Genomic DNA, 15,663 nt, shown 5'->3' with positions numbered 1-15,663 from the left:
GCCATGGCAGCTGAGCCTGCGCGTCCAGAGCCTGTGTTCTGCAACGGGAGAGGCCACAACAGTGAGAGGCCCGTGTAGCGCAAAAAAAAAAAAAAAGTCATAAAATTTTTATAATGATATTTTTATAACTTTCTATCCCTTTATCCAATGTTCATTCCTTCATAGCGTTTATCATTGGTTGTTTTCTTACCTCTTAATTTGCTTCCTTTTTCTTTTTTTTTCTTGCGGTACGCGGGCCTCACACTGTTGTGGCCTTTCCCGTTGCAGAGCACAGGCTCTGGACGCGCAGGCCCAGCGGCCATGGCTCACGGGCCCAGCCGCTCCGCGGCATGTGGGATCTTCCTGGACCGGGGCACGAACCCGTGTCCCCTGCATTGGCAGGTGGACTCTCAGCGACTGCGCCACCAGGGAAGCCCTGCTTCCTTTTTTTTTTATTGGCTGTGTGCTTTCACTAGGCCACTAGGGTCCACGAGAAAGAAGACTCTGCCCTGTTCAGCACTGTAGCCCAGCCCCCAGAGCAGTGCTAGCATATCACAGGAATTCCATAAATATATGTTATGTGAATAAACAATGCCAATTTCCTGAGTTTAGGGTATTCCTTGCTGCTCAGGTACTTGAGTAAACCAGAATCCTATAAATATATGTCATCGATACCCCTTTAAAATAAATTTTGCTAACTTTCAACTACAGCATTTGCCCCCCACCTCCCCTATTGAGGATCAGAAGTTCCCTTCTCCTAACTTACATGAGTGTCACATAATCCTTCCCCTACTGGCCACAGGGCAGCTCTGAGATGTCTTAGGTTGTACCCATAAATGAAAGAAAGCCCATAATTTTGATGCCTTAAATCCTGGGGTGTGGTGGTCCTTCACTTCTGGCGACAGAGCAGTCCCCTTCTTCGTTTCAGCATTAAAATTCTATAAAATAAAAATTATACTATTTTGGATTATTAGTCTGTGATCTCTTTCTTTCCCCTACAATAATACAATGGTGTTTACTTCTTTTATATCTGTATGAGATGTATGCCTAATTTTGAAGACTATTCCTTTCTTCAGGTCAAAAGGAAAAATGCTTTTCCATGCTTTATCTCATTGGACGCTAAAAACAACTTTTAGAGGGTAGAAGGAAATGTTATTATTCTCATTTCACAGATGAGAAAATAGATATGTCCCATGGTAGTAAGAAGCACAGGTAGAGTTGAAACTCAGGTGCTCATTTGATATTTAACAAAGATTTAATGAGCACCTCCTGTGTTGCAGGCTCTGTGCTGGGCTCTGGGAACAAAGCAGAGAGCAGACAGAGCAGCTCTGCAGGGCATCTTCGGCTCCAGGTCCAGTGTCCTTTTCTAATCTGAGAACTCCAGCCAAGGACAGTAAAGTTAAATCATAATCCAATATATTTTCATATAAAGATTTAACAGTTTTAAGGAGGTTTCTAAACAAAACCTTAAAGGGAGTTAAACAGCATTTTAACATCGTTTCTGACTGACTGCACGGAACACTTTGACTAAATTAAGTGAAGTAGAGTTGAAACATGACTTGGAATAAAATAATTCAAGTATCTAAACGTTTGGAAATGTCACCATCTTATAAAAAAGGTAAGTGCACGACCAGAACAGCACTGGAGAGAGCTGGGTGTTCTCAAGATACTCTGTTTCTCTGTGGCCAGGTAGCAGTGAATTCCGGGCAGGTTCTGGACACCTGCGGCCTCTCTTCTGCTGAGTTTCAGCTCCCAACTACCAGGGTTGTCAGTGTTCCCTATTATTCTCCTGACAGACAAAAGGGAAACAGCAAGTATTCCCTTCTGTCTGAAAGAGTAGCAAGTAAAAATGGCTTTGTGATTGTAAGAGATGTCGACTTAATTAGCTTTTTTCTTCCAGGTAATAAGTGTTTTCTCCAAGGAATGCCCAAAATTAACAACACTCTATGAAGAAGTTTTTATTTCCTTATCTCTTCCCACTTAAGATCCACAGATGCAAAAATCACACTCAAAGATGATGATGGTTTATTGTTTTTGTAGATAACGTTACCACAGTGGAAGTCAGAATCTGCATCCGCTGACATTTTGAAATCTTCCTTTGAGAGGTATGGCTCCTATGTCCTCCCAAACCTTAAAGATTATGGAAATCAGAAGTATCTTCTCTTATATCAAGAGTTCTTTGTCTGGAAGTTCACTAATGTTTTTCAGGTAGGCCTGTGAACCCCATGAAATGGTATGAGAAAAATATTTTTTGTATGTCATTTTGTAAGTTTATGGCTTTTCAGAAGATTTTCAAAGGAGTATATGAAACAAAACAGTATGAGAATTCCTTTACAATAGTCTATTGAGGCTTTGAGTGTTGTCAATACATTCATAAGTAATTTCACATAATTTCTGGATGTTTCTTCAGACTCGGCATTTGAGAACAAAATATACAATCATCATTGATAGATTTTAAGAATGTGTGATGCCGAGTTTACACCATGACATTGACTCCATTTGCCCAATTTTGAGAAGTGTTTCTTGCCTCTGAAAAGCAGAAAGGACTATCCAGCTACAACTCGAGTTAATTTGACTCTGAGGACGGTAGTTCCTGAACAGCTGGCTGAAATAAAATTCTAGAAAGCAGACCCTCTATTCCCATTGAACTGCTGTAATTTTGGTTTGTGGTTCAGCACAACAGTGGAAGACGGCTGAACCTTGTCTTCCCGTCACGTTGCTCTGGCAGTGGGACTGCTGGGCATTATCACTGAGTGATAATGTCCCGAGTAAATAAAAATAAGGGTCTCTGCCCTCTAAGCAATTACTATCTAGCTGGGGAGACAGAACATGTGCTCAATACCTATGCAATTTTTTTCCCAACAGGTCATGCTATAGAATGGAAAAATAGAGAATGTATGTAGGTTTTCACTAGAATACAAAATCCCTGTGGCTAATGCTGCCCTTGATTGTAATATGTCTTATTATGAATTTACAGATAATCTATCAGTGTTGCTAATTCTTCAAAATCTGCCCATGAAAACTCCAGTTATTTTGAAGGACGAATTCTAGGACTAAAGTTTTAAATAATCTACACAGATTTCTTTCGTATTTTCCTAAGTTCAGTCTTCAGCAATCTAAATTGGACTTTCTGTCACAGTCATGTTTCCAAATAGGTGAAGAAAGTTTTCTTTCCTGTATGGGAGAGAGAGAGAGAAAGAGAAAGAGAGAGAGGGGAAATAAATATATCATACACACACATATATACAGTTTCTTATACACATACATACATACATATGAAGTTCAGTAGAAGTTGCTATTTTAAAAATGTTTATCAGAATAGGTGCATTAAAACTTGATAAGGTTTGTAAAATTTATAAAGGCATCTCCTTCAAGGCCTGATGTGAGTTATGAAATCTAATTTTGTTTTCATAGCTCTGTGATAAAATTTTATCAGTGTTATAAAAGGGGTCTTTACTAAGACTGACCGGAAATCTGAACTATCTGTCCAGGCAATAAAAACACATTCCTTAGCTGCAAAGTGTCAGACAAGCAAGGTTTAACTGAAATTGATCGATAAGTCTTCCTTTGACAGTTGAGTGCACTTTACCTCATAGGATAATAGTTTTCTTATTCATGGTTTTTCCATTAATATCAGACTTCAGTGTTGGTAAGAAACAAGAAAGACATAAAAGGGAGAGAGACATGCCATCACGAGAGAATGTTGCGATCTTTAATGGTAGAGCACTTGTGCTCAGATCAAGTGCTTGTGTGAGTGAGGGTTCAGACTTTCATTACTGATTGTTATGGGTTGAACTGTGTTCCCCCCAACAAAAATTCACATGTCAAAGTCCTAACCCCCAGCATCTTAGAATGTGCTCTTATTTGGAAATAGGGTCGTTGCAGATGTAATTAGTTAAGATGAGGTCATACTAGAGTGGGTTGTCCCCTAATCCAAAATGACTAGAAAATTTGGACACAGACAGGTACATGGGGAGAATGTCCCCCATGAAGATGAGGCAGAGATTGGGGTGATGATTCAACAAGACAAGGAATGCTAGATTGTCTACAAACCACCAGAAGCTAGGGCAGAGGCATGGGACAAACTCTTCCCTCACACCCTTTAGAAGGAACCTGTCCTCCTGGCATTTTGATCTTGGAATTCTGCCTCCAGAACTGTGAGAAAACAAATTTCGGTTGTTTAAGCCACCCAGCCTATGGTACTAGGCCTAACAACTAATACATGGATGAATACAGCCATTCAGGTAGAGAAGTGAGACCCCCTAGTTGCTTGCTATGTCCTGATGAGCCAGTGAGGCTCCTCTCTGACGCATGTGGCGGTGCTCTCCCACCCACCACCTTGGGCTGGGCATCCAAATGTAGCTCACTTTGCCTAACTCAGCTGTCATCAGAGAAATTTTCCAAGCAGGCAGTGAGTAAACCATAAAATTATTCCTTGAAGGCATCCAATGAAGGCATCCCATTCAGTTTTAGAATTGCCGATAACCATACCTGAAATTTCTACAGGCTTTGAGGTTAGACAGATCTGGGTACAAATATCAGCTCTGCCACTTATCAGCTGATGGCTTTGGCAAGATGTTTCACCTCTCAGAAACTCAACTTCCCCATTTCTTTTTTAAAAATTTATTATTTATTTATTTTTGGCTGTGTTGGGTCTTCGTTTCTGCGTGAGGGTTTTCTCCAGTTGCGGCAAGCGGGGGCCACTCTTCATCGTGGTGCACGGGCCTCTCACTATCGTGGCCTCTCTTGTTGCAGAGCACAGGCTCCAGACGCGCAGGCTCAGTAGTTGTGGCTCACGGGCCTAGTTGCGCCGCGGCATGTGGGATCTTCCCAGACCAGGGCTCGAACCCCTGTCCCCTGCATCTGCAGGCAGATTTTCAACCACTGTGCCACCAGAGAAGCCCCCCCTCCCATTTTTAAAAAGTAAAAGGAGAAGTAGGAAAAACCCATCTATTTCCAAGGGTGGTCAAGACAACAACAGTGTAAAAGTCCAACAGGGTGCCTGGCATGTGTACACACTCTGACAGCGTTAGTGCCCTTCTCTGTCCACGTTTATAATTGATCTTATTTGATCCTTATACCAATGGACTTGCCCAACAGTGCAGAAGGCAAGACACCACTTAGGCCTTTGACACCAAGTCCAGAGATCTTTCCATAGGAGGAACCACTTCCAGTCCTTGGCCATCCCTAAGCTGTGTCCTGGCCTCCCTCTGTCACCCTGGTGAAATTTGGATTGGAATTCTGAGGCTGAAGACGATCTGCATGCAGGTCCTAGTAAACACCTATAGAAAGGCTCTACCAAGCAGCAGGATAGGCTCCCGGAATTCTGGCTGTCACAACTCTTGTTGCCCAATTGCATCTCGCTACTGAATCAGAATCAGACCTTTAAAGTTGGGTGGGACTTTAGAGATGGAAGAGTCTACTTTCCTTATTTTTAAGAAGAGGAAGCAGCAGCTCAAATGGGTCCTCAGCCAGTTGACATCTAGTTAAATGGTCTTATGAACCACAGGCTAATGTTCCTCCAATTTTATTGTGCCCCCAGTAGTCACAAAGTCAGCCCAGAAATGGAAGAACCAAAATAGATCCAAAGATATGTAAAATATTCTCAGAATAAACCTTGGCCTGAAGAGCAATGCGGCTTTAGTGAAATTAAGGTCCTTCCTAGCTCTATGATGCTTAGACCAAGTTAAGGTGAAAGTGGGCTTCAAAATGGTGCTGGGACTGCCACATATTCAGGAAAAGGGGTGGGGGCATCGGTGAGTGCTCTTTCATACCTGCTCTCTGGCGGGGGTGATGCTTGCTCAGCTTAGCGCCCAGCACCTCACGGCTCCTGGAGGAGCTCATGGCAGTTTCAGAGCAGGCAGAGGGGCCGAAGAGCAGTGACTCTTGTTTGGAAATCTCCTGAATTGGCTGACTCCCATTTACATGCTGTTTCTGGCAACAGGGATCAGTCTGGGTCACCTCTCTGCCACTGAGTAAATATGTTGAAAATTATTACTATTTCAGACAAATGTTTAACTATTCTCAGATTATCTATGACACCACAGGCCAAAGTCACAACAGTCTAACCTGGGAGTGAGTTTACTTTGTGATTTATGGAATGAGAATTCTGGGCGCTCTGTGGGACTAATTTAATATGAAACATTCAGATGTCTGTCTTATAATGCCATTCATCTTTCCTTAGCCTGCCTGCACCAGGGGGCATGTGGTTCAGAGAGCAGGCTCTCCCTTCTCAGCCACAAATCATCACACTTGTGCAAGGGGGTGACACGTCTTCTCTTCCAAGCCAGGCTGCCTGCAGCAGTCAGGCAACCAGTTAAGGGTCCATCTGGGCACTGATGGGAGAACAGTGTTTTCCACTCTATCAAGCCTTAGGAGTGTTTTGAAAGTTACAATGGGCAAAGAAGGGATCATAACCAACATTGCTTTGGTTTGCCTTCTGATAAAGGAAACATAATCAGTCTATACTGTCTCGTCAAGTACAAGACTCGTTTTATAAGAAGGTTATGTGATATTCTATGGGTTGATGTGACAATGTGTGTCTTCACTCAGATTGCTGTAGCAAAGTACCATAGGCTTATAAACAACAGAAATTTATTTCTCACAGGTCTGCATCCTGGAAGTCTGAGATCAGAGTGCCACTGTGGTCCAGTTCTGGTAAGAGCCGTCTTCTGTGCTGCAGACTGGGGACTTCTCATTGTATCCTCTCACGGCAGAGAGCAGAGGAAAGAAGGAAGCTCTCTCATGACTCTTATAAGGGCACTAATTCCATTCCTGAGGGCTCCATCCTTAGGATCTCATCTATTTCTAATCACCCCCCAAAGACCCCACCTCCTAATACCATCACATTGGGGCAGAGGGTTTCAACATACAAATTTGCTGGGGACACATATTCAGTCCATAACAGTGCATGTGAGGAGAAGAAAGTTCTACAAGAAAATCAAACTCTGATTCAATGCTTATATTAAAAAGCAGGTACCTTTTTTAGCCAACTAGTTACTCCAAAACTTACATTCATTCAACAAATATCCATTAATGCCTACTACACAGTAAGGAATATTCAGGCACTGGAAATACAGGTGTGAAAAAGCCTGGCCTTACTTTCAAGGAGTTTACAGATCAGTGGGAGAAAGAATATGTCAACAGTGGTAAGTTCTACAGTTAAGATAAGCAAAGGGGGCAGCGGGGGAAGCATATGGAAGGCAGTTCCCAACAGAGTTGGTTTGGGGAGGGGTCAGGGACAATCCCCCAGAAAGCTGTAGGAGGAGAATGTGCAAAGGTAAGGAAGTTCGAGAGAACACACGATTTGGGGGAATTTAGGGAACTTTCAGGACAAGTGGAGTGCAGATCTCTGGGAGCAAAGGGGTGAGAAAACCGAGACTGCAGGGCGAGGGGAGCACAGTCTTCCCAAGGGTGTGGGGTACCACGGGGAGGAGTGTGTCCTTCATTTAGATGACAGTCAGGGGCCACTGAAGGTTTTTAAGCAAGAGAGTAACACGATTTGATTTTCATTCTAGAAAGATCATTCTGGCTACTACTTGGATAAAGAATTGGAGAGGAGTGAGGCTGGGGGTGCACCATGACTAGTTAGAAAACCGTCAGTATTATCCGCAGGAGCAATGACAGTGGCCTGAAGTAAGAGTGTAAATAAACACCTTTGAAGTACTTAAAAATCCCACAAATAAATCGCATTTTTTTCCATAATTACTGTTGTAAGCTGCTGAAATGAAAAGTGGCTTTTTTTTTTTTTTTTTTTTTTTTTTTTTGCGGTACATGGGCCTCTCACTGCTGTGGCCTCTCCCGTTGTGGAGCACAGGCTCTGGACGTGCAGGCTCAGCGGCCATGGCTCACGGGCCCAGCTGCTCCGCGGCATGTGGGATCTTCCCGGACCGGGGCATGAACCTGTGTCCCCTGCATCGGCAGGCGGACTCTCAACCACTGCACCACCAGGGAAGCCCCAACGTCTTTTGTTGTCATTTCCTGAATGAGCCGGAGGATAGGGGTGCAGAGTGCTCCTCATGCTGTCTTGTGCTGTTGCTGCACTTTGCCCCCACTGCTGTTGAGAACTCCTCCCTAGGAAGCCTCTTAAACACTAAACAGCTTTAGTTCAATACATCGTTGTGGCCCACATCAACTTTTTCATGGGAACTGGACATTATGTAACAGAGAATACTACTCCTTGGGTGTCCTGGAACATAACAAGGATTGAAAGTTCAAACACAGTTGATGATGGTCAAGTCCAAAGAGTAGAACACACGTTTCAACATTGGGAAAGTTGGTAGGCAGGCTGGCCTCGCAGAGTGCTGGGAGAGAGAGAGATGGTAACAAAAATCAAAATCCACAATGGAATTCAGCCTATCAAAATGACTGCATTAAACAAGAGGCAAGGGAAAGTCTGATAAAAACGGTTTGACATTCTGAATTGATTTGGAAAAATTCCCTGGATGCCAGAGTGTCTTCAGTTTTGCCAGGATGTCTCTGCAAGATCCACTTCCTCAGACAGACTTACTTGTATTCGGAAGTGTAACTTAAGAGTCCAACTGGTATCCATCCTGATATTGTAACCAAAGTCCTGATATTGTAACAGATTGCGTCCTCAAGGTCATGCTGCTCATATAGCAAGGACCACCAAGGTTACTCCATTAAAGTGAGTTTGGAGGATACACCCAAGGACAAGCCTCTTACTGACCGAAGAGGACTAGAGATAGGCTAGCTGATTCCATTGCTAATGTCATCCCTCAGTGGTGAAGGGAGAAAATAATCATACCAACACCAGAATTATGGGTTTATACTGAAAATGCCATGGAGCCCCTAATGCCAGCCAGATCCACAGCTTCCTAAGGAAGGAACAACCCACACCAACGTTGCCTACACAGGCAAGCTGTACTTTGTATCATGTGATCCCTGACATCCTAATGTAAAGGGATGAGTAAAAGGCAGCTATTGGCTGGCCTGCGGCCATTCAGTCTTCCATCAGAAGACAGAAAGAAAAGTAATTCAGATGGTAGAGTGGCCCTAGAGCCAAAAGAAATACAAAGGGAAGGCAGCAAACAGAAGCCATGGAGCAGCAGAAGCCATGAGAAGGCAAGTCAGCATTTTAGCCTAAAGCAGGAGAGCTCATGAAAAAGTAGGAAATTCACAGAAGCAAGAAGCACAGAGAAACAGGGAAGTCAAGAGCAGGAAGGGCAGACTACTGGGTGATCATTTGGACAGTCAGGCTGTGCGTCTGGAACAGAGACCACTGTGAAGCCTGTGTGCTGGGCTCTCCTTTGCTTTCCCCCTTCTTTGTTAACCCTCCTAACAAACCTCCACCTCCGGAGGTAAGTCGAGTGTATCTCTGTAACTTGAAGCCTGAACAAGCTTAATATACGATGTCTAGTCCAGCTTTCATATTAGTTCCCTTTAACCACTTCTCACTCCACTTAAAAAAGAAAAATCCAGGGCTTCCCTGGTGGCGCAGTGGTTGAGAACCCGCCTGCCGATGCAGGGGACACGGGTTCGTGCCCCGGTCCGGGAAGATCCCACGTGCCGCGGAGCCTGCGCGTCCAGAGCCTGTGCTCCGCAACGGGAGACGCCACAACAGTGAGAGGCCCACGTACCGCAAAAAAAAAAAAAAAAAAAAAAAAAAAAATTAAAAAGAAAAACCCAGACGCCTCAGCATGACCTACAAGGCCCTCCAGTCTGGCTGGTGGCCACCTCTCCCACCTTACTTCATGCCTGTTACCCCAACATTCCGGCCTCTGTACTCTCCAAGTAGCCACACATCTACTGCATTCCCCTTTGCAGGCCCGGTACCCAGAACAGTAAGTGCCTGGAGATGCATACATAGGAATTACTTCTTTGAAAAGCTAATTTTCTTTACAGTTTCTGTCTTCTAAGGAACGTGGCTGTCTCCCAACCTATATGGATTTCATTTATGGGACGAGAGAACTACCTTGAACATTAATTTTTCTGAGAGCACTTGTTAGTGAACCGAAATAATATCCTGTGGAATTTCACACTCTTAGATGAGCCTGCCAGGGATGCGGGTGGCTCAGGCTTCTGTATCAACTAGACTTAGAGCCTACGTGGAACAGAGAGGCTCAGCCTTCCCCCTAGCAAGCAGCTCCTTCACTGGAGAAAGGGTTACTTCACAAAAAAGACCCCTGTCCCTGTTCCAAAACCCTCTCTCTCTTGGTACATACAAAAAGGCATGAGAAAACTCCAGGAAGCTGGCTATTTCCTCCCCCTCAAAATGACTCTGCTCCTTGATGTATGTACCATAGCCCTGACATTATTCCTGTGACCTTTAAAATAGCAAGATTTTATCAGCACTGAAGCCAGCGTAATTAACATGGGAAGCTTCAGCACCTCAAACTTCCTAGTTTTGCTTCCAGTGTCCTGGTTACAATCTCTGGGTGGTCAGTCCCTACTCAAGAACATTTCCATTCTTTCTCAAGGAAATAGTGAGGAGAAAACATGAGGTCATTTAGACTCAAGCCCTCAGATAGGCAGCAAGTGCTTCCCTGCTTTCGTAGCCCTTAACACAAAGGTAAAAGGGACCACAGTGCTCTTAGAACTGGTAGGTAGCGCTTGAGCCACACCCAGCTCACAGGAACAGAACCTCAGCTGAGTTCCCCAGCGTGTGGTCAGCTACCACCCTCCGTGGCTGGGGCCTGTTCCTGCACGCTCCCTGCCCCACCTCAGGTGTACAGAAGAAGAATCTCTGCCATTAAGCCTGGGACTCGGTATTTTATCAAGCTCCCCGGTGACTCCTGTGCACAGGAAACTTTGAGAATCATATTAGGAAATCATCCCTTGCCTATCCACAGACTGCTCCAGGGAGGACAGCTTTTAAAATGAAAGACAGAATTTAAAGGCCCTTCGAAGACAAAAAGCAAGGAAGACAGAGGAGCTACGACCAAAAGGCAAGGAGAGAGAAGAACAGAAGGAAAAGGAAAGAGGGTGGTGGAAATGAAGACAGAATCAAATCTTGTGCTTTGGGGGCACTAACCCTAGCAGTTGTGGGAGGTGCCCTCCTCTCCTCCGTTCCTGTCCAGCACAGTTTGCAGGGCCATTTAAGGAGAGCTGCTGGTGGTGGCATCTAGACATTCACCACCCCCCCCCCCCCAACTGTCTTAGCTGGTCTGCCAGAACTGACATTCTTGGGCAACCGCACCTGGAGTTAAAACCCCAAGTTCAAAACTTCTAGAAATGATAAGTCAGGACCTAATGGATCCAGCAGTTGACTGAACGCTCTATCTACCCCTAAACCAGCACAGGAATACAGCAGACAATGAATGATAGCACATCCAATTCAGAATCACCACTGTACTTGCCATATAAATATAATTTCCTGTCTCCTTCTTCCTCCCTCCCCCAACCCAGTTGCACCATGGGCATAAGCACTTCCTCTCCCCTCATATATTTCTATTTGCACATATGGCACAGGGTGGCAGCCTACTGATAGCAGTTTCGTATTACAGACTTGCAGAATTAGGAAATGCTACAGCTGGCAGCAGGCACCCACTGAATGTCTGCCGTTACTCGGGTTGGTCCATTTACTTTCATCAGCGCTCGCCTGAGTGGTCTTTGTTGATCCTGCTTTGCATTTGCTTATGGCCAAGCAGCCCGAAACCATGCCTTTTACTTAGAATTCTAGCTTGTGTTAAGAACAAAAAACTGCTGCTCTTTCTTTCTGCTTAACCTAGCCTTAGGAGGGGTTGAGATCTTTTCAGAGGCAGGAGGTAACTGATTTAATAAAAGCAACTGAGGATCACCACTGGGTCCAAATTCCATTTACCTGAGGACGTTTGCATCTCATTTTACGACAATCCAGAATAACACAGCCCTGTGGATTCTGATCGCTCCCTTCCAAATGATGTCAGAAAAAGCACTGCTGTCTTGGTGAATCACAGATCTCAACAACGCTCAGCAGCGCACCTGGGCTATTAGTAAAGGTTGGCTCACAAATGCTGCAACAGCCAGTGGCCACAACTTCTAAGTGATTCTCTTGCAAAAGAGAACAAATTTATCTCTACCTTTCTGTTATTATTTGCTGGCTTGTTTGTTTTCTTGATCCAGAAAAAAATATTTAGTCATTATGAACAATCAAGAACAAAATGGAAATTCAGGGTTATCACGCCACAAAGCTGCATTTGGATTTTGAATCATTTCTAATGTGTCCTGTTTTATAAACCTGACATAAGCACCCAGATAAAGTGCTTCTTATGTATAAATGCTGTCATAATCTCAAAATGCTTGTCAGACTTTCAGACAGTTTGACAGTTTGTCAGTTTGCTTAGAAACATGCAACTTCATCCCAACACTTAATCAGGCAACAAAAGCTAGAGGTGGGGCAGAAACATCCAGAAACTCCTTTCTCCTGAGGACAATCACAAATGCTGGTACACTGTTGATTAACATCTGGATCAACTTAAGGGTGTTTGTGAACCAGCAGGAAATAAATTTCTGGAGAAGGCCATGGACTTGACGATGGTTGCTTTAGTATTTAATAATAAATGATTTCCAGTTGATAGAAAAATATTGAAATGTGACTTATATATATGAGGCTGATTCAAATTTGATAAACATATCCCCAAAGGAAATTACTGGGTTTATGAAAATCCTTGGAGGGCTGAACAGAATTGCCAACAGTCTTATCCTATAGTCCTTGCTGAAGGTGGAGTAACTGCTCCCCAGTCCACCTTCCAGCCAACCACAGAGGAAGGTCAATAATAAGGAAAGAGCAGGGCTGTTCTTAGTCTTAAGTTAAAAGTGGCTATGAACCGCCAAGATATCCCCAGCAAGCCGTCGTCGACAAAGTAAGTGCCGCTGCCTTGCTGGTAAAATGTGATGTGTTGATGACTGTTATATTACATCTAAAATCCCATTTACTAGTAATAGAAAAGTTCAGTTAAGAGTTTTGCCTTACGTCTCCTGGTGCTTGATACAATGTTGTGTGATATTACCAATTTTCACTTCAGGCGTGTTCACACGCAACAGTGAAGACTTCACAAGAATCTGCACATTTGATCTATGGTGAAATTATGCCATTTTCATAGCAAATCAACTTTTCTTTGGCAGCAGAATGATAGGTACTTTTGCACCTAGAGAAATGCCTTTGTTTTCAAGGAATTTTGAAAAGAAATAACAAGTTCCGCGTCTCTGGGGATTGTAATCCAGTTATTGTAAGAAGAGGCCCAACAGGTAAGAATCTTACTGGCCCACTTTCTGACCGGGGCATGTTCCTTAACACTTCTCGTAAAACAAAAGGAAAAGCAAGGTGGGGACACGTGCAATTTTTCTCTCATACGTATCACAGAGGTGTTGTGGAATGACTTCACATCTCTAACAGTGCACAACACATAGAGAAGATGTCTGCGAAAGGGCAAATTGTTGTGTATGTAATGTGAAATTTTGCCTCAATGGTCTCCGCTTTTAGTGGTGTGGGAAGCAGCAGGAATTTATTCATGCAGCCTTACTGATTTGCAGACTGGGAGTAAATACTAGGCCTTTTGCAGCGATTACCAAGAGCCCCCTTCAGTAGAAATGATCTACTGCCTTCCTACATCACATTAAAGTGGTAGATGGAAGAGTGAGCCCAGCTGAGCCATTCTGTACACACCTAGCCAGGCTGCAATTTATATTCAGACAGAGGTGTGAATGGCTCTCAGAGACAGAGAGAGAAGAGCATTTCTCTGGAAAATTTTCACCAGAACCAGAAGCCAAACTCTGATTTGTCACTGTTATTAAAAAAAAAAAAATTCTTTCTTCATCACAGAAAGAAATTAAAAGGTAAGTTCTTCTTTCCCTGTAAGATTGATACTTAAGATTACTAAGGATCTCCCTTGGCCCCCTAAGAAAAATCCTTACATAACTTTTCTTACAAGTAGTGCATATATCCTTTCCCTAAGTTTCTGTATTGAGGACACAGTCTACGACTTTTGGTTACTGAGCTTATGTCAGGAATTATCCAGCTTCACTCTTGTGAACAACATCTAGCTGTGCCCCATCAGGAGTCCTGTGCTGTAACCACAAGCCAAACTGAAGGAAAGTGGGAGGAGGAAAGATCAATTCATGTGGTGTTTGGTGGCCACCAGCCATTCCATTTAGTAAATGTAGGATTTTAACATGCAAGTTTGAAAAATATAGTGGCTGAGCCAGAAAACTGTCAGTTTGGGTCAAATTTAGTATTAGGTAGTCAAAGAGTCTTTTTTATTGTCAAATTATATATGTATATATAACTCATATAGATATAAAGTAAATAATACAAAGTTATTTATATATAGAACATATATACTACTTGACCCCACTAAATTTAAGTATAAACTATATATGTACACTCAAATTGTCAGAGTCTATTTATTATCAAATTATATATATTATATAAATATATATATTATATAATTTTAAAAGTATATATAATAATATACACTACTTGACCCCACTAAATTATTTTTCAATAATAGCTAGTATTTTCCTTTTTCTTTTCCTGGAAGAAAATACACCTAAGATAGTTATTTTACTGACATTGCTTTGTCTAGTTCTGTTGTCTTTCTAAGACAGATTTGAGGCACCAAATGCCACCCTGTGTAAAAGGTAGAGGGTATAACTTTTAAAAGAGACTGCATGGAATTATGAAAACAATGACTAATCATCATATAACATCCTGGCAAGCATATGAGTAGGTCCGCACAGGCTACCCCAGCGAAACACAGCACAAACTATGATGGGTCTGACAGGAATTCACTGTGTAGAGGTACCAGAGATTGAAGCTTTGTGGATGGTGACAACACAGCGTCTGTGGCTTGAGGACCCTGCTGCCTTCGGATTCGGGCATAATTTGCTCTGACCTCCACCAGTTGCTTTAACTCTGTTAAAAAAAATATTATTTTGAGAGACAAGTCAATGTATTTATAGAAAATAATTAAAAGTTCAGGATGATGAAAATCTTGAAGATCCTTCAGAAATCCTCGACTCCCACGTCGGCCTCTCTCATTACACACTTGACTTGCTTATCACATCAGATATGTGTTAACATCCTTTGGATTTCTACAGAATGGCAGTTGCTAGAGAGGGCTTCCTTCCAAGCTTTTTATAAAGCCTGAATTGGAAGCTAACCTAGGAGTGGTCTAAAAACTGAACCCACTGAAAAGATGGTAAACACAGCATTGAGAACAGTGTTCAGATTTGATGACAAACAGCATAAAGCACCCTTTTGATTTTGTTGGGGGTTTGTGTGAAAGAAACTATTCTAACAGCATCTGATTTGTTTTGCCAAAACAAATCCATTTTTCAAAGACCCAGTGTGATTCTTTGATGGCTAACTTTCACATGCTAAATGTTTTTACATTATAGCACATAAAATAAGTTTTTATAAGGTGTTTAGTTTTGAAATTCCCAGGCTGCCTTATTTTCTACTACATAGTTAAGCCAGTAGGTCACAGAAAAATTATGAGTAGAATGATTAATTAAATGTCCTTTCACAAGTATAGATATGTTATATATATATGTATATATAATATATATAAATGCTAGTAGCATTTCTCTCTTGTTTTAAAGCATTCTGAGTATTTAGATTTCTACTAAATGATTATTTCTCAATTATTTCAGGAAAAATAATAAAATGACAGCTCATACAATAAAAGAACTTTCTAAAGAGCAACTAAATTAGACTCTCTGCTATCAATCAGATTTTCACCC

At 42.6% G+C, this 15,663-nt stretch overlaps 1 protein-coding gene across 1 annotated transcript in view; it reads right to left on the bottom strand.

Annotated features, from left to right (window-relative positions):
• Positions 1 to 2,017: 2,017 nt before the first annotated feature.
• DCDC1 (doublecortin domain containing 1) overlaps positions 2,018 to 15,663 on the bottom strand; it is a 461,265-nt gene continuing 447,619 nt past the window's right edge. Inside the window, 2 exon segments of the mRNA XM_079930692.1 lie at positions 2,018 to 3,153; positions 14,724 to 14,833. Of these exon segments, the coding sequence (XP_079786818.1) occupies positions 3,088 to 3,153; positions 14,724 to 14,833 (176 nt within the window). The 3' untranslated portion in view covers positions 2,018 to 3,087.

This window comes from Stenella coeruleoalba, assembly GCF_951394435.1.
Source record: "Stenella coeruleoalba genome assembly, chromosome: 8".
NCBI classification, from domain to species: Eukaryota; Metazoa; Chordata; class Mammalia; order Artiodactyla; family Delphinidae; genus Stenella; species Stenella coeruleoalba.
Note: the sequence above shows the minus strand (reverse complement) of the source record. Positions and strands in the feature narration are given on the sequence as shown.